Consider the following 19674-nt stretch of genomic DNA (forward strand, 5'->3'; position numbering starts at 1 on the left):
AGGAATTCAGTCTTTATGATTCTGAATATTTTAATATGTGGAAAGCAATCAAGAAAACACTTAACTACCCTAAGGCACTAAATATTGATTGTGATTTCCCCCCTTCCTTTTGAAGTTATAAAAATATTTCCACTTTTCAAAATGTAGGCAAAGTAAGTCAATAATTCAGATTAACAACTCTTTCAAAGAATGTACTGCAAATCATTTTTTGCCTACAACAGGAAAAACGTTGAATCCCTTTAAACTGAATTGTGGTCAATTAGCTTAGGGGAATACTATGGAAGAGATGGGCAAGATTTAATTAAATCAGTGGATGGAGCACTGATAATTTACAGCAGAGGACTTATATACCAGCTTCTTTTAAAACATAAGGTGTCTTTCTGCTTGCTGTTGCAAACACATGCATTAGACACAGGTATGTGACTCTTTTCTCATTGTCATTGCAATCTAATTCTTCTTTCGTTTTCTGTTTCGTATTGTTCTTTGGTGACAACACGAGTTTTCATAAAGAAAATCCTTTGCAAGAGAATCTTAAACAGGCAAAGAGAGCAAAGGAAAAACTATATATATACATATATATATATCACTAAAAAGTATATATACTGATAGTGTGTGTGTGTGTGTGTGTGTGTGTGTGTGTCTATCTGTCTGTCTGTGAGTGACACCATAAGACACTAGAACTCAGGACGCAAGGGAGAAATCAGTCATAGCTGAGTAAGGTTGTCTTCCATGAACACGGTTTTAACAGTGAGTCCGTAAGTGACTGTGGAGGCCAATTCTGGATCCACATGTCCTTCCACAGTGGGGACAGGGCAGGAGTTGATCAAGGTGTGGATTTGCCAAGTGTGCCTTTCTCTTAGCACGTTTCTCCCTTTCATCCCAAATTTGAGTGTCTTCAAAGCCCATGGCGCGTTTGATAAAGGCTATTCTCCAATTGGAGCGTTTGCAGGCCAGTGTTTCCCAGTTGTTGGTGTGACAGCTACACATATACTCCATTTGGGAGTCATGTTTATGTCAGGGGCATTAGTCATTCATTTTCAGAAAACTGTCTTCAAGAGTTTCTGCATGTAAGATGAAACTCTGGCTGTGAAGCTGGATTGTTTGCACTGGTGCAAATATAAGACAGTGACATCATGGACATGCACAGTGCGTTATGTGAGAGTGACTGAGAGAGAGTTTCGGTTTTAATCTACTGAAAAGATGCAAGCAGATCTGCTGCTGTGGGGATCCAGAGCAGTCTCTGTAAATAGCAATCGCTAAGCTTAATGACATGCAATAAAAGTAATCTTCCTAGAACAATCGTGTGTTGCTCATCAATCAAGACTCAGGGCCGATTTCCTCACGCTTCACTAACAGACTGTATTTCAACTCTGCTAAACACGTGGTCTGAAGTGTGCTGGGCGAATCTTTCACAGCAGCTTTCACGCCATAAACAGCCACAGTTTACTCAGAAGTTAATTGGAAATCCATTCTTTATTTGAAAAAACAAAACATCCTGTATCCCATCTGGGCACTGTGATGTGGTTCTCCTCTCTGATCTAGCAACTGGTGTTGCATGCAAAGCCCTTTTATTTTAAATTATTTTATCTGTAAGAATTAGCATCTTTTAATCTCATATATCATTCATGGCTTTCCCTCCCTCTTCTATCTACTTTTCATTTGATTTATCATTCATAAGGTATGTTTTATGTTGGTTAAGGCAGAAATCTATTGCACAGGGTCTCCATTCAGCAAGATAAAATGATAACTAATAAAATAAAAAGTAAAGGGTAGTATATTAATGACAGGCTTTTTGAAAGAGGGAGCCAGAGCTGGATTAATTGGCTACAAACAGGAGGATTTCAGCTCTTTTAAAAGACCTCTTTGCTTGTATATCATGAATCTCGCACACATCCAATTGGATCATATAGCCTACCTACAAAAAACACACTTGATAACAGATGGCATAATTTATTTAGAAATCCTGGGTTCCCACCCACCACAGTTACAATATTAATGGTTGTTTACCTAAAATTCTCTCAAAGTACTATGTGATTTCTATCCCCAGCAATTCTCTTCTTCTATCTTATTCAGCTAAAATCCAGACAAATGCAAAAGGAATGGGGGATAAGAATAAAACATCGTGGACGGAGTTTGTTCTTGTTGGACTTCAGCATCAAAAGTCACCCACCCTTTTCCTTGGTGCCATCCTCTTCATGTCCCTTATCGCCCTCCTTGGAAACAGCCTCCTCCTGTTCTTAATTAAAATGAGCTCTGGTCTGCAGACCCCAATGTACTTTTTCCTCAGCCAACTGGCCTTCATGGACCTCTGCCAAGTTCTCTCCATCGTTCCCAAAATGACGGTGGATTTTGTAACCCACAGCTACACCATTTCGCTCTCTGGATGCATTACCCAGATTTCTGTCACACTGCTCTTGGGAGGGGCAGAGTGCCTCATCCTGGCAACCATGTCCTATGACAGGTACGTGGCTATCTGCAGGCCGCTGCAATATCCGGTCCTCATGAGGAGCAAAATCTGCAACATCATGTCAGTCGCTGCCTGGTTTTGGTCTGCGTTCCAGGCTCTGAGCTGTTCCCTCTATGTGCTGCTTCTTCCCTACTGCAAGTCCAATGTGATTAACCATTACCTGTGTGATTATCCAGCGCTTATACAATTGTCCTGCTCTGACGATTCTGCATTTGTGAGATCAACATACTTTGGTAATTTCATGGTCCTTCTCATCCCCATCTCAGTCATCCTGGCTTCCTACATAGCCATCCTACTTCAAGTCCTCAGAGCACGCTCCTCAGGAAGTAGCCACAAGGCTCTGGGCACCTGCTTGTCCCATTTGTGTGTGGTTGGAATCTTCTATTCAATGGCCATGTTTACGTACATGACCCCCTATACAGCGGAAAAGTCCATGATTAACTCAGTGTTTACCACCATTGTCCCTGCTATGTTGAACCCTTTCATATACAGCCTGAGGAACCGCGATGTTCTAGCAGCTTTGAGGAGACTTTGTGCAAAATGCATATTGTGTAAATAATTGGACGGGGGGGGGGGGAACTATCCATGATGTTATCCTCAGAACCAGCAGAACTGGAACTGGAAATAACTAACTAGGCATAGGTGAATTTGTTCATTTCAGTTTAACTCAGTTTCTCATTTTTCCAATTTTAAGTTCAGCTCTCCACATTTCCATATCAATTTACAACTGGGTGGCTTTTTAAAAGGCCTTGTTAAAATTCATTAGCATTCGAATCTGAATTTCTCCTAATCCTCCTGTTGTTGTATGCATTTTCCCCTAACCAGTTTGCAGAGCAATTTCCCCTATTGTGATGCGTTTCTACATGCTACTTTCTACAATATAAGCATGTTCATGTACACCTTACCTTATCAAATGCATTTTTAACACTTTTTGGGCTGGAGAACTGTATTGTAAAGTCTGAACAACTGCAAAATTTGAAAGCTGGATGTATATTTGTTTGTGTGCTGCTTAGGAAAGTATGAATTTGGGAGAACTGAATCAGAGTTATCTTCCACCAATAGGAAGGAGATAGGCAGAAGTGACAGAAAGCTGCTGAAACTGCTAAGTGGTTTAAAACTAACTTTATTTGTTGACAAGAAAGTATTAAAATGTAAAACTGCAAAAAAATAGAAAGAGGTAATGCAGTACTGCAACAAGTCAGAAACAACAGAAACATTTAGTATATTTATTTTTCCAAAAAAACACACACATTGTAAATAATTATTGAGAAACTGAACAATAAAAAGGTCCTCCTATTAACCAGCAGTCCCTGTAATATATCAATCGTAACAGTACAGTGGCGTAGCGTGGGGGGTGCAGGGGGTGCCGGCCGCACCGGGCGCAACATCTGGGGTTAGGGCAAATCCATGGGTTAGGGGGCGCAAAACCACGGGTTAGGGGGCGCAAATCCACAGGTTAGGGGGGCGCAAATTACTTGCCTTGCCCTGGGTGCTGACAACCCACGCTACGCCACTGTAACAGTATATCATAGAATAATAGAACTGTAAAGTTGGAAGGGATCCTGAGGGTCATCTAATCAACTCCCTGCATTGCATATATTGAGAATAAAGCTCTTAAAATTCTATGCCTTGGTCTGGGAGGCTACAAAATTGGGTTGGGGGATTTCAGTGATTCCAGTGATTTTTTTGGGGGGGGCACACAGGTCATGATTTCTCCCTCACCCCAATTCCCTATTCCAAGGTGCATTTGGCAGTGGGGTGGGGTAATTATTGAGCAAGGTCTCAATATGGGGGTGGTACCATTCCACCATTCCACTACCACTATTCCACAGAATTTCACTTGGAAGAATACATTGGGGGTAGGAAGAAGGTGCCCACTGGCCAACTAGAGTCAAGAGGAAACTCCAGTGAGTGTCTTGTCCTCAGATTACAGCACCTTTCAAAAACCTGTGCGGCACAGGACTCTCCCCATTTCCATAGGCATGCACAGCATGTTTCATTAGGGTGTGCGCCCAGGGATGTTGTAAAAAACTATTTCAGCAAAGGAAGAAGGGGCGGGGAATGACAAGACAAACAAATAGGGGCAAGAGAGAGGTAAAGAGGAAAAACCACAAGAGCGGTCAAGAAGCCAAAATAGGATTTTTTTCAGCAAAGAAAAAGACTTATGCCAAGCTGACCAGATGCAGGGCACTTATGGAGGGCCAAGGGTGGAATGGCTTCACCACTTCCTTGCTTAAAAGGTAAAGGGACCCCTGGCCATTAGGTCCAGTCATGACCGACTCTGGGGTTGCGGCGCTCATCTCGCTTTACTAGCCAAGGGAGCCGGCGTACAGCTTCCGGGTCATGTGGCCAGCATGACTAAGCCGCTTCTGGCGAACCAGAGCAGCACACAAAAACGTGTTTACCTTCCCGCCAGAGCGGTACCTATTTATCTACTTGCACTTTGACGTGCTTTCGAACTGCTAGGTTGGCAGGAGCAGGGACCAAGCAACGGGAGCTCACCCCGTTGCGGGGATTCAAAAAGCCGACCTTCTGACTGGCAAGTCCTAGGCTCTGTGGTTTAACCCACAGCACCACCCGCATCCCTATTTCCTTGCTTACGGACCATAAAAAAACAGCCCCTATCCCCTTCAGATCTCTCTCCACGAAAGGTGGCCCAGTGGAGTGAGGATGGAGATAGAAACAGACACAGGCAGAAGAAAAAGGCTGGAATGGATCTGCAGGGGCAGCTAGTGGAGCCAATCTCTTTCATTCCCACTGCCACTGCCACTTCCAGAGACAGACACAGGCAGAGGCTCCAAGTCCTTTCCAGATCCATTCCATTCCATTTCTTCTGCCTGCATCTCTCTTTGTCTGCTTCCCTTGACCCACACCCTTTTTAACATCAGGGTATGCCTGGACACCCCCAGCACATGCCCTGTGTACTTCTAAGCCCACTTGTGATTCCCAATGATGATATTCAGAGACCTCCAGCAGTGGGAGTACAACATTGTGGCTGGAAGCCACTGATAGTCTAATCCTCCATGAATTTGTTGATGTTGGGATGAGAGCAGAAAAGCTAGCAGGCAAGTACTCGCAGATGTGATTATAAAGGATGGCATTGTACATGTTGCAACCTGTCTGGTTCAAGACAGGAACCAGAGCTGACTGGTCAGAACAGAATGACAATATGATCATGTGAGCCCGTGCACTGTCAATCCATAGCAATCTGTCCCTCAATAAGCAGGAGAAACGTCACGGTGGGGAAAATCAATGTGGTTTGACCACAACTCTCTCTGCATGGTGTCCTATAAAATCATTTATACTATGTGATATTCTACAAAGACTTTTCTCAGTCCCGCTAGCATATCCCAGTTCCTCTAGACATATATGAAAGTATTTGTCATTGTAGGTGCTATAGTAGTCAACACCATATATCTCAAAATAGATGCTCCATAGCAGAGTACCATGGCACACAAATTGGGCAAGCAGGTTCCCTAAGGCCTGGGGGCTTCTCAAATAATAGCACAGCATCTAACTTTTAAGGGATCCAGGAACAATGAAGACTTCTCTATCGCTGGAGCTGGCAGACCAGAATATGCCTGGCCCCTTCACTGAAGTTTATTGCAAAAAAATATTTTTTTGTGAGACCGGGGAATGATAATACTTAGAATTCATACAACATTTTAGGGCATTCAAAACACTTCAGATTACACGTTATCCCTGTACATTATGGTATTATCATCTCCATTTGGGAGCTCAGCCCCAGCAGGGACACACTGTCTTGCTTGAAGCTGTAGTATATATTATTAAACCAAAGGAAGTAACATTCATTCAGAAACAAAGCTACAGTATGAATATTGGGGTACATTTTTTGCTGTGGTCACCAATCATACAGCAATAATGAAAGTTAGGGTGCTTCCAGATGGGGGCTTAATAATGCAAACAGGACACTAAGGTATTGCAAATAGGTCCCGTTTTGGTTTGCAGACTGTTCACACATGAGCAGCATGAAACCCACAATATTACGCCCATCTGAAGCATCCTTTGACAAATTTTGTATCTCTCACTTAAGTTCCAAAGGGAGAGTACTTGCCATTCTGTTTCCTGCTGCAATCACTGACACATTGTGCATCTTGCAAAGAGCTTTCTCAGTGCTGCTAAGACGTCCCGGTTCCTCAGGCTGTATATGAAAGGGTTCATCATGGCAGGCGCAATGGTAAAAAACACAGTGTTTATCATGGCCCTTTGTGCTGAATAGGAAGCAGCAGGTGTCATGTAAGTCAAAATGGCCGTAACGTAGAAGATCCCCACCACACACAGATGGGACAAGCAGGTCCCCAAGGCCTTGTGGCTTCTTCCAGAGGAACGTGCTCTGAGAACCTGAAGTAGGATGGCTATGTAGGAAGCCAGGATGATTGAGATGGGGATGAAAAAGATCACGAAACTACAAGAGTAGGTTGTTATATCAAATGCAAAATTGTCATAGCAGGACAACTGAACAAGGGCTAGGTAATCGCACATGTAGTGCCTGATCACATTGGACTTGCAGTAGGGAAGTGGCAGTACATAAAGGGAACAGATCAAAGCCTGCACAGAAGACCCAAACCAGGCAGCAACTGACATGATGATGCAGTTTTTGCTACTCATGAGAACCGGATATTGCAGCGGCCTGCAGATAGCCACATACCTGTCATATGACATGGTCACCAGAAAGAAGCACTCTGCCCCTCCCATGAGCATTGTGACAGAAATCTGCATTACACAGCCATACAGTGAAATGCTGTAGCTCTGGGTTACAAAATCCACCGCCATTTTGGGAACAATGCAGAGAACTTGGCAGAGGTCCATGAAGGCTAGTTGGCTGAGGAAAAAATACATTGGGGTCTGCAGACCAGAGTCTGTCTTGATCAGAAAAAGAAGGAGGCTGTTCCCTATCACAGCTACTATGAACATGAAGAGGATCACACCAAGGAAAACCATAGGTGACTTTTGATGCTGAAGTCCAACCAGAAGGAACACAGTCCATGACATATTCCCTTCTCCCATTCCTCCTTCACTTGCCTGAAGACTTAAGCAGAAGACTTGTGAGAAGTGGTGTGCCAAATTGTAGGGTTGAATCCACTGTACACATTACATAAACAACAAAAAGAGAGGAGTTTTTAATATAATGGATTGTGTCTAATGCTCCTCACACTTAGTTCTGCCTGTGCAACAAGACTTCTCTTCTCTCCTCCAAGAGTCCCCAAAATATGTTTGGGGGGTTCCCAACCCTCCAGTTGAGATTTTGAGGATTCAATGGGGCAGCTGGAGGGAAGAGGAAGTTCTACTGAATGCATGGAAGTCCATTTTGCAGGCAGAGCTTCAATGTTGGATACTGCCCAATATGTTAGAAGTCTCTCTGGGTGCATCCAGATTCTCACTACAGTGGTACCTTGGTTTACAACCTTAATCTGTTCTGGAAGTCCGGTCTTAAACCAAAGTGGACTTTAACCAAGGTGTGCTTTCTGATGGAAAGTAAAGGAAAAAGGATTAATCTATTCCAGACGATGAAAGCAACCCCTAAAACAACAATTTGACATGAATTTTACTATTGTATTTTGCTTGTGGGATTCAATGGCACAAGCTTAGGTTTGCTCAGTTGATGTGGATTGGGTGCTTTTGTGCTACCCCTGTCTCCCTCCCCCCACCACAAAAGGCACAGAAAGGCTTGTGAAATGATAGGATAATTCCTGAAAACCCAGCCAACCTTGTGTTTTAGAAGGGAAAGGAGAATAGGGTGTTTGAGGTTGATCCAGCCCCAACTTCTCCTTTCAAATCGCTAATTGTGGGGCTTTTTCATTGTTGTTTCGGTGAAGCCCATTGCAGTTCTTTTTCAGTGGAAATGGGTCACCTGGGATCCAGATTCACCACTATAGGAGGGAAAACTCTCAAGGCCACCTCTAACATGCAACCACCGGAAGGACCATGTTCCTGTCCCTCCAGATCCACAGCACTACCCCTTTCTCAGCTTATCTGGAGCAGGTTTATAGATTCTGGCCCGTTCTCAGGGATGATGGGTTCTATAGCTTCAACATCTGGATGGCGTCAGGTTGGCAGACCCTGCCTTACTCTAACCTATCCAGCAGGCTGTTATGGGTATAAAGGAAAGGGCAAACTCAATATTTAAAAAAAGAATGCACAATAATGGGTCATATTTCAAAGCTTTATCATGCTTTAGAGATACACAAAACTCCCCATCCTGCCCAAACTCAGCTTGAGCATGAGACTGGAGTACTCTGTTTGTAAATACTCCTGTTTAAATAAAGGACGTGGATGGCAGGTGTCTATGATATATCTAAAGAATACTAGTGTTGTAGCTCAGTTGCTTTAGAGCTGCAAAACCATGAGTACTGTAGTAAATTGTTTCCAGCAGAATGGTTTATCTCACGTACATTTTGAAGCACATAGGCAGCATGTGGGAATAAATAGTATGTGTAGTGCCAAGTCTCACTTTCAAATGAAATCTGGTTTATAAAAATATCTGTTTCTCATTTTTTAATCCCTTGACCTTTCCTGGAGGGTATGGCAGGACAGAAATTATCTAAAAGGAATATTCATACGCTACATAAATACATACATTTTCCGGTTCCAAATTATATTTTTATTTACCATACGCTGGCAAGGTTTTTAAGTACAAATAAATTGGTGTTATCATGAATCAGCATGAAGGACCATCATGTGGCAAAAGATTGCATCCCATTTTAGTTCTACTCAGAGTAGATCTGTTGAAATTAATGGCCAGGACTAACTGAGGTCCGTTGATTTCCAAGGGGCTACAGAGTTGGATGCAATACAGAATAACTATGATTTCTAAAAATGTTCAGAATTACGTACCTGTGTCAACTGCTTCTGTTTACAACAGAAAGAAGGGGGGGGGAGTCTAGTTTCTTAAAATGAAAAATAATTCCCAAGGCTCCGTTGAAAAACTGTGATGCCTCTGTTGTGTTAATTAAGTTTTTACAATAATTACGATTGTTATAGCTCCCCAGTTTCAAAGGGGTGGCAATTCATCCTCTACCTCAAAAATGATTTCCCTTCCATTCTTTAAGAAAAAGAGAAATGCCTTCTTAATTAATGAGAAACGTTCACATTCTTTTTATATTCAAAAATGGGGGGGAGGAATGCCATGACCTATATTCATGGCTGCAGAATTACATGAGCCTTTGCTTCCTTTTGACATGCTTGATTTTTAAAATTCCAAAACCTAAACAAACCAATTCATGCTCCCTGATAAAGCAATGTGCATATCTCTGAAAATTTCCCAACGTACATTTACAGCGAAATGTTTGCTTAGCTCCACTGACTCCCTGTTTCCAGAAGCAGGAAATATATATCTGCCTTTTGATTCTGAAACATTCAGACCAGAACCAGTATTTCTCACCTGGCACATTTCCAGTCCAGCATTTCTACTCTCCCTGGAGAAATGCTCCGCCAGCTCCACCCTGAGGGAATCTGGCTCCCAAACCATTATTTTAATTGTTACCAAACGTTGTTGCAGTTCCAAAGTGAAAACTTCCTACCACCATCTGAAGATGCTGAAGATGCATTCTTGGACAGTATGTATGTATGTATGTATGTACGTATTTTTAATTTCTATGGGGAGAGTCAGAACTTACAGGGTTAAGAAGTTCTGAGTGACGTCTCACATTCCGAGGCGTGGCGTTAGAACACTGAGGGGAGTGTCCTACTGTGTCTCTCAGAGACAGAGTGAGCTTAGCTCTGGAACGGAGAGCAGCGGAAATGAGTGCTCTGTCACCGGGAGATTTATGATCTGTTGAACTGTATGAGAATAAAGCTCTTTGTAAGATAAGGAAGAAACCGAGCGTCCGGCCTGATTTACTACACACACACGGCTTACTGCTTTTGCTTCTACCGCTGTGTATTTCACTCTGCTAAGGAAGCTGCAGCTGGAAGCTGCCCAGAGGGAACAGAGGCACGCAGAGGAAGCGCGTGGGCTCCGGGGCAAGCAAAGCTGCAAATAAATTTCACCAAAGGTTATGGGAGGTCAGCTGACGCCGTGAAGCAAGCCAAGTCCGTGCCGGTGTGTGCTGAAAGCCAAGACGCTGGAGAAAAAGCTGGAGCCAGCTGGGAGCTGTGCCTCGGTCGTGAGGCAGGGAGCTCGCTGGGAGGAGCTGTGCTAGAACCGGGTGCGTGAAGAAGCTACTACTGTTCGTAAGTAAGCTGGGCCCCGGGGGAGAAGATGGCAGACAGCCATGAGTCGTGTGCAGTCCCTTTTGAAGAGGTGGACGGGAAGGAGCCCTGGGTCGTGTGGCAGGCACTGAAGGCAGTGGGAGCCAGACCAGAGGGGGCTAGAAGACGCCCAGAGAGCCCAGTGGGGGCTGGAGCAGTGTTTGGAAGCCGATGCAATGCTTCGACACGCCAGAGTGATGGGCTGTGTGCTGGAGAGCAGCTGAGAGCTGGGAAGAGGAAAGCAGTGGGAAGCTGTTCCTCTGGAAGCTGTGCACCCAGGATTGGGGGTGCAGGCCAGATGGGCCATTCCAAGGGTCTTGAGAGTGCCCAGGCTGTTTGGCAGGAGCTGGAGAAGGTTTGCAGAGAAACCACCAAGCTGGAAGCCAAAAGCCACGTCCCCAGATGCAGAGCCTCAAGGAGAGCTGCTGGCAAGGTTGGGGGGGGCAGAGAAGTCCAAAGGCAAGTTTGGAAAGTTTTCCACTCGTCGCTGTTTTGTTTGCGGTTCCCCTGACCATCTGCGCCGCTGCTGCCCACGGAGAGCCAAGGACATTTCCCATGGGAACCAGTCAGGTTTCCATGGCAACCAGCCCGGCAGAAGAGGCCGGCGTGGGAAGGCGCAGGGGCGACCAGAGGGGGAAGGAGGTGCTTATCAGCTATCTGCTTCAATGGCTGTTTTAAAAGACACCTGCAAAGGCCCCAAGGACGGGGGCAGAGGGAAGTCTGTTGCTAAAGCAACGAAGGACAGCACCAGTAAGGACAGAGTGCTGCGTTGGGTAGTAGACTCTGCTGCCAACAGACATCTCGTGCCTGAGACACCTGGTGTCCAGATAAAGAACAGCAGAGCTGTTTCAGCTGGGAAATCAGTGTGTTTTGCTGATGGGTCACAGAGACAAGTAACCAATGTTGGGAATGTGTTTGTTTCTTTGTTACAGGCGCAGCTGGAAGTCTGCGTGTCGCCAGGAATGAAATGTTGTCTTTTATCTGTACCATGTCTTTTACAGGAGGGGTATATGGTTTGTTTTGAGAAGAATGTCTGTACAATTTCCAGAGGGGGGAAGCAGCTGGTACGTGTTGAGAGAAATCAGAACAACCTCTTTGTTCTGGAAACACCTCTGGAGGGAGTGGGGAATGCTGGGAAAGCTACCATTCACACTCATGTTTCATGTGCGTGCGTGTGGCACAAGAGGCTTGCACATGGTTCTTGTGAGGACGTTCAGATGTTATCAGAGTGCACCAAAGGGTGCAAGGTAAGAGAATGTGGTGAACCTCTACATTGCAGGGCTTGCAGGAAAGCCAAGAATAAGGGATACAGTTATCCCAAGGTGGAGAGAGTAACCACAAAGCCTTTTGAGCTTGTGCACGTGGACCTGTTTGGCCCCATGCCGCAGCCAAGTCTGGGCAAAGCCAGGTTTCTGCTGACACTGACAGATGATTTCACTCAGAACTCTTGGGCGTTCTCGCTGAGAACGCAGGAGGACGCAACGCAACTGATCAAGGATTGGGTTGCAGAGGTGGAACAGAGGTTCTCCACCAAGGTGCAGGGATTCAAGTGTGACCGAGGTTCAGAGGTCACTGGGTCTGCTCTAAAGAGTTTCTTTCGCCAGAGGGGGATACGTCACAAGGTGACTTCGCCTCAGGAGAGTGGCGTGGCAGAGCTGAGGAGTAAAGCTCTGGTTCAAGCATCAGAGGTTCTACTGTGTGACTCTGGTTTGCCTCAATGTTTTTGGGGGGAGGCGGTAAAGACGGCCAATTTCACGATGAACAGGTGCTACAATTCAGTGGTAGGTGACACCCCGTATTTCTTGCTCAACGGACAGAGACCGCAGGTGCATTTCTTCCGTTCGTTTGGTTGCAGAGCCTTGGTGCCTGTACCAAAGTGTCTGCAGCAAGAGGGTGGTCCAAGGTACCAGGAAATGATCTACTGTGGGTATGAACCTGCTACGAAGGGATGGAGATTTGCATGTACAGAAGGTGATCAGACCAAGCTTCTGATCAGTAAACATGCTGAGTTCTATGAGGAGAGTAGGGCGAGGCGCAAAGCGAGCCCTGACGTTCTCTCAGATTGTCTGTCTGAATCTGAGGAGGAGGGAGAGCCAGGTGATGGTGACCAGATCACTGATCAGGGTCAGCACCAGGGAAGGGCGTCTCCACAGGTTGTTAAAGGAGTGTCCAAGAGTGAGCCCTCATCTCCTGTTAGCGTAAAGGAGAAAGCTCACAGACAGGTCAAGTCAGAGGGGGAGTTGTCTGATGAAGAAGACGCACTTGCTGGCCCCAGTGGGTCAGAAGAAGCACCCCAGTTTGTGCCCAGGCGGTCATCTCGGGCAACAAAGGGAATTCCACCTGAGAGGTTTCGAGTCACAAATGCGTGGGTTGGTCTCGCACAGTGCGAACCTGAGATTTGTGAGGAGGCTCAACAGGCAGGTGGGAAGGTGTGGAACACACAGAGGTCTGTAAGTGTGTGTTCACAAGTCCTCTCAGAATGTGATACGAGAGGGGGTATGGAGAGAGTCAGAACTTACAGGGTTAAGAAGTTCTGAGTGACGTCTCACATTCCGAGGCGTGGCGTTAGAACACTGAGGGGAGTGTCCTACTGTGTCTCTCAGAGACAGAGTGAGCTTAGCTCCGGAACGGAGAGCAGCGGAAATGAGTGCTCTGTCACCGGGAGATTTATGATCTGTTGAACTGTATGAGAATAAAGCTCTTTGTAAGATAAGGAAGAAACCGAGCGTCCGGCCTGATTTACTACGCACACACGGCTTACTGCTTTTGCTTCTACCGCTGTGTATTTCACTCTGCTAAGGAAGCTGCAGCTGGAAGCTGCCCAGAGGGAACAGAGGCACGCAGAGGAAGCACGTGGGCTCTGGGGCAAGCAAAGCTGCAAATCAATTTCACCAAAATTTCTATTCCTCTTTATATTTTAAATAAAAAGCTCAAAGGGATGTACCACATATTAAATCAATAAAACAATAAAATAATAGCCGGGTGATGTTCCTCTGACCTCATGAGGAGCCTCTTAGTAGGGTGAGTGTGGGCCCCGCCCCCTAAGCCAGCTGGAAAGGGCCTTGCCAGGAGCGGCCTTCACGCCTCACATTCAGACATATATGATAATATTGAGGATAGTGAAGATGATGAATGTTCCTACGCATCTACTGGACAACAAAGCAGCAGAAGATTCATCTGTTCTGTGCTCAGGTTCTGCTTATGGGTTCCTCACAGACATGTGGTGGTGGGCATTGTGAGAACAGGATGCTCAGCTAAAAGGGCCTTTGGGCTGATCCAGAAGGACTCTCCTTGTGGTTTTATGGTAGGGGGCAGACTAGGGAGACTTCACACACACACACACACACACAAACACACACACACACATTCCCCACTTGTGTAGGCATGCACAGCATATTTCATTTGGGTGTACCCCCAGGAATTTTGTAAAAATTATTTCAGCAAAGGAAGAAGGGATAGGGAATGTCAAGACAAACAAACAAACAGGGACACGGAAAGGGTAAAGAGACAAAGAACAACAACAACAACAACAACAACAACAACTGACAAAACAGTCATAAAGGTGCTCAAGAAGCCAAAATAGGAGATATTTCTTGCAGAGAAAAAGACTCAAGCCTATCTGACCAGAGGAAGGGCACTTCAGGAGGTCCAAGGGTGGAATGGCTTCTCCTCCTTGCCTGCAGACCACAGTTCCTGTCCCCCTCAGATCTCTCTCCTCAAATGGTGGCCAGCAGAACGTGGATGCAGACGAAGCTGGGAGACAAAAACTGACAGAGGCAGAAGGAAAAGGCTGGAATGGATCTGCAGGGGCCACTGCTGGAGTCAATCAGCACACTGCTGCTTCCAGAGACAAAGACAGGCAGAAGCTGCAGAGCCAATCCAGATCCATTCCAGCCTTTTTCTTCTGCCTGCATCTCTCGCTGTCTGCTTTCCTTGGTCCCTGGGTTAGTGTTGGTGTATTTCATTTTAGGGACAATATGGGACAAATGAACAGTTCTGGACTTAAGCAGGAAGAACCAGATGCATAACAACAACAACAACAACAACAACAACAACAACAACAACAACAATAATTTATTTATATCCCGCCCTCCCCAGCCGAAGCCGGGCTCAGAGCAGCTAACAACAGTAAAATGAAGGATGGGGGACACCTAGCTTACTAGCAGTACATGTGAAAAGAATCTACAGGTCTTGGTGGACCACAGGCTTAACATGCATCAACAGTGTGATGCAACAGCAAAAAAAGGATAATGCTATTCTCAGCTGCATTATTATTTCGAATCCCCGCGGCGGGGTGAGCTCCCGTCTTTCGGTCCCAGCTCCTGCCCACCTAGCAGTTCGAAAGCACCTCTAAGTGCAAGTAGATAAATAGGTACTGCCTTATAGCGGGAAGGTAAATGGCATTTCCGTGTGCTGCGCTGTGCTGGCTCGCCAGAGCAGCTTCGTCACGCTGGCCACGTGACCCGGAAGTGTCTCCGGACAGCGCTGGCCCCCGGCCTCTTAAGTGAGATGGGCGCACAACCCTAGAGTCGGACACGACTGGCCCGTACAGGCAGGGGTACCTTTACCTTTACCTTTTATTCTCAGCTGCATCAAGTCTAGTGTCCAGTGGGAAACACAATTTAAGAAGGATGTTGACCACAGACATGTGGTGGTGGGCATTGTGAGAACAGGATGCTCAGCTAAAGGGGCCTTTGGGCTGATCCAGAAGGACTCTCCTTGTGGTTTTATGGTAGGGGGCAGACTAGGGAGACGTCTCTCTCTCTCTCTCACACACACACACACACACAAACAAACACACACACTCCTCACTTGTGTAGGCATGCACAGCATATTTCATTTGGGTGTGCCCCCAGGGACTTTGTAGAAATTATTTCAGCAAAGGAAGAGGGGATAGGGAATGTCAAGGCAAACAAACAGGGACAAGGAAAAGGTAAAAAAAAAACTGACTGAGGCAGGAGAAAAAGGCTGGAATGGATCTGCAGGGGCCACTGCTGGAGTCAATCAGCACACTGCTGCTTCCAGAGACAAACACAGACTGAAACTGCAGAGCCAATCCAGATCCATTCCAGCCTTTTTCTTCTGCCTGCATCTCTCACTGTCTGCTTTCCTTGGTCCCTGTGTTAGTGTTGGTGTTTTTCATTTTAGGGACAACAGGGGACAAATGTACAGTTCTGGACTTAAGCAGGAAGCACCAGATACACAAATAAAAGATGGGGGACACCGGGCTTACTAGCAGTACATGTGAAAAGCATCTTCAGGTCTTGGTGGACCACAGGCTTAACAAGCGTCAACAGTGTGATGCAACAGCCAAAAAGAGCTAATGCTATTATCGGCTACATAAACAGAAGTCTAGTGTCCAGATCAAGAGAAAGTAATAGAACCACTCTATTCTACCTTGGTCAGTCCACACCTGGAATAATGTGTCCAATTCTGGGCAACACAATTTAAGATGGATGTTGACAAGGTGGAATGTGTTTACAGGAGAGCAACCAAGATAATTAACGGTCTGGAAAGTAAGCCTTACGAGGAATGCTTGAAGGAGCTGCGTATGTTTAGCCTGGAAAAGAGGAGACTGTGAGGAGATATGATAGCCATCTTCAAATATGTAAAGGGCTGTCACATGGAAGAGGGAGGATGCTTGTTTTCTCCTGCTCTTGAGGGTAGGACTCGAGGCAATGACTTCAAGTTGTAGAAAAGCAGATTCTGACTAAACATTCAGAAAAACCTTCTGACAGTAACAGCTGTTGGTCAGTGGAACAGTCTCTCAGGAGAGGTGGTGGAGCTGGAAGCCCAGAATATGCCCAGCTCCTTCACTGAAGGTTATTGCATATATATATATATATATATATATATATATATATATATATATATATATATGTGTGTGTGTGTGTGTGTGTGTGTGTGTGTATACAGTATGAATGTTGGGATTCATTTTTTGCTACCATCACAAATCATATAGCGGTAAGGATACTAATAGGACATTCAGGTATGGCAAAGTAGTTGTTCGAAACATTACACATGCGTACCACCCCCACCTCCATAGATATGACTTTCCATGGAGAAATTAAATCTGAATTAAAAGGGGTGGGTTGGGGAATACAGCCACACATTTCAATGCCAAGAACACTATATGGACATTATTGAAAACCTGCGTTATTCATTTACTTAATTGATTCCATTTACGAATGATGCCCCATAACATATTTCCAAGTGGTTTTACAGAAAACAATGTGAACAATGACAACAAATAAGAACAATTTAAGTAAAGCAGACTCTGTTTCCAGATTCTGTTCACACATGAGTAGCACCCATCCCAGAATAATACGCCCATCTGAAGCAGCCTTAGATAAATTTCAGCCCCTGGATAAATTTCAAAGGGATGGTGCCTGCCATTTTGTATCCTGCTGAAATCATTGACACATTGTGCATCTTGCTAAGAGCTTTCTCAGTGCTGCCAAGACGTCCCGGTTCCTCAGGCTGTATATGAAAGGGTTCATCATGGCAGGCACCATGGTACAAAACACAGCGTTTATCATGGCCCTTTGTGCTGAATAGGAAGCGGCAGGTGTCATGTATGTCAAAATGGCCGTAACGTAGAAGATCCCCACTACACACAGATGGGACAAGCAGGTCCCCAAGGCCTTGTGGCTTCTTCCAGAGGATCGTGCTCTGAGAACTTGAAGTAGGATGGCTATGTAGGAAGCCAGGATGATTGAGATGGGGATGAAAAAGATCACGAAACTACCAATGTATTCTGTTATATCAAATGCAAAATTGTCAGAGCAAGACAACTGAATAAGGGCTGGGTAATCGCACATGTAGTGCCTGATCACATTGGACTTGCAGTAGGGAAGTGGCAGTACATAAATGGAACAGATCAAGGCCTGCACAGAGGACCAAAACCAGGCAGCAACTGACATGATGTTGCAGATTTTGCTCCTCATGAGAACCGGATATTGCAGCGGCCTGCAGATAGCCACATACCTGTCATATGACATGGTCGCCAGGATGAAGCACTCTGCCCCTCCCATGAGCATTGTGACAGAAATCTGTACAAAACATCCATAGAGTGAAATGCTGTAGCTCTGGGTTACAAAATCCACCGCCATTTTGGGAACAATGCAGAGAACTTGGCAGAGGTCCATGAAGGCTAGTTGGCTGAGGAAAAAATACATTGGGGTCTGCAGACCAGAGTCTGTCTTGATCAGAAAAAGAAGGAGGCTGTTCCCTATCACAGCTACTATGAACATGAAGAGGATCACACCAAGGAAAACCATAGGTGACCTTTGATGCTGAAGTCCAACCAGAAGGAACACAGTCCATGACATATTCCCTTCTCCCATTCCTCCTTCACTTGCCCAAATTTCACCTGTAGACTCAAGGAGAAGACTTGTGAGAAGTGGTGTGCCAAATTGTAGGGTTGAATCCACTGTACACATAACATAAACAACAAAAAGAGAGCAGTTTTTAATATAATGGATTGTGTCTAATGCTCCTCACACATAGTTCTGCCTGTGCAACAAAACTTCTCTTCTCTCCTCCAAGAGTCCCCAAAATATGTTTGGGGGTTCCCAACCCTCCAGTTGAGATTTTGAGGGTTCAAAGAGACACCTGGAAAGAAGAGGAAGTTCTACTGAATGCATGGAAGTCCATTTTGCAGGCAGAGCTTCAATGTTGGATACTGCCCAATATGTTAGAAATCTCTCTGGGTGCATCCAGATTCTCACTACAGTGGTACCTTGGTTTACAACCTTAATCTGCTCCAGAAGTCTTATCTTAAACCAAAGCGAACTTAAACCAACCTGTGCTTTCCCATAGAAAGCAATGGAAAATGGATTAATTCATTCCAGATGACGAAAAGCAACCCTCCAAAAGAGCAATTTGACATGAATTTTACTACTGTATTTTGCGCTACCCCTGTCCCCCTCCCACCACCACTAAAGGTGCAGAAATGCTTGGGAAATGGTAGGATAATTCCTAAAAACCCAGCCAACCTTGTGTTTTAGAAGAGAAAGGAAATAGGGTGTTTGAGGTTGATCCCGCCCCAACTTTTTCTTTCATATCGCTAATTCCTGGGACTTTGGCTTGGGACTTTCCCATTGTTGTTTTGGTGAAGCCCATTGCAATTCTTTTTCAGTGGAAATGGGTCACTTGGGATCCAGATTCACTGCTATAGGAGGGAAATCTCTAACATGCAACCACTGGAAGGACCATGTTCCTGTCCCTCCAGATCCACAGCACTACCCATTTCTCAGCTTATCTGGAGCAGGTTTAGAGATTGTGGCCCGTTCTCAGGGATGATGGGTTCTATAGCTCCAACATCTGGATGGCGTCAGGTTGGCGGCCCCTGCCTTACTCTAACCTATCCAGCAGGCTGTTATGGGTATAAAGGAAAGGGCAAACTCAATATTTAAAAAAAGAATGCACAATAAAGGGTCATTTATCAAAGCTTTATCATGTTCTTATAGAGACAAAAAGCTCCCCATCCTAACTAAACTCAGCCTAAGCATGAGAATGGAATACTCTCTTCGTAAATATTCCTGTTTGAAATGAAAGGACATGGATAGCAGGTGTTAAGCCCGGTGTCTATGATACAGCTAAAGAATACCAATGCCAGGCTGTTGTAGTTCAGTTGCTTTAAAGCTGCAAAACCACGAGTCCTGTAGTAAATTGTTTCCAGCAGAATGTTTTATCTGATGTACATTTTAAAGTGCCACAAAGGGGGAATGTGGGAATAAATAATATGTGTAGTGCCAAGTCTCACTGTCAAATGAAATCTGGTTTATAAAAATATCTGTTTCTCTTTATTGAATCCTATGACTTTTCCTGGAGGGTATGGCAAGATAAAAAAATAACTAAAAGGAATATGCATACGCTAAATAAATACATACATTTTCCTGTTTGAATATATTTTTCCTATTTTCCATAAGCTTGCAAGGTTCTTAAGTACAAATAAATTGGTGTTATCATGAATCAGCATGAAGGACCATCAT

The 19674-nt window shown here is 45.0% G+C and overlaps 4 protein-coding genes across 4 annotated transcripts in view; 1 reads left to right on the forward strand and 3 right to left on the reverse strand.

Moving 5' to 3' along the window:
- Positions 1-19674, reverse strand: part of LOC310758203 (olfactory receptor 2V1-like) — a gene marked incomplete at its 3' end in the record, with an annotated part of 192923 nt that overhangs the window by 32415 nt on the left and 140834 nt on the right. The window lies entirely within an intron of this gene.
- The window catches only part of LOC310757133 (olfactory receptor 2D3-like), a 181528-nt gene that overhangs the window by 26848 nt on the left and 135006 nt on the right, over positions 1-19674 (reverse strand). The gene's annotated exons all lie outside the window — the stretch shown is intronic.
- LOC310758119 (olfactory receptor 2AK2-like) lies at positions 2100-3026 on the forward strand (the record flags this gene model as incomplete). The annotated part of the gene is made up of 1 exon (XM_083604055.1): positions 2100-3026. The coding sequence occupies one exon, from the start codon at positions 2100-2102 to the stop codon at positions 3024-3026; it is 927 nt and encodes a 308-aa protein (XP_083460181.1).
- LOC310758120 (olfactory receptor 2AK2-like) lies at positions 17092-17743 on the reverse strand (the record flags this gene model as incomplete). Its single annotated transcript, XM_083604056.1, has 1 exon — positions 17092-17743. The coding sequence occupies exon 1, from the start codon at positions 17716-17718 to the stop codon at positions 17092-17094; it is 627 nt and encodes a 208-aa protein (XP_083460182.1). The 5' UTR covers positions 17719-17743.

The sequence above is a fragment of the Podarcis filfolensis genome (genome assembly GCF_964270895.1).
Source record: "Podarcis filfolensis genome assembly, chromosome: 2".
Taxonomy (NCBI): Eukaryota; Metazoa; Chordata; class Lepidosauria; order Squamata; family Lacertidae; genus Podarcis; species Podarcis filfolensis.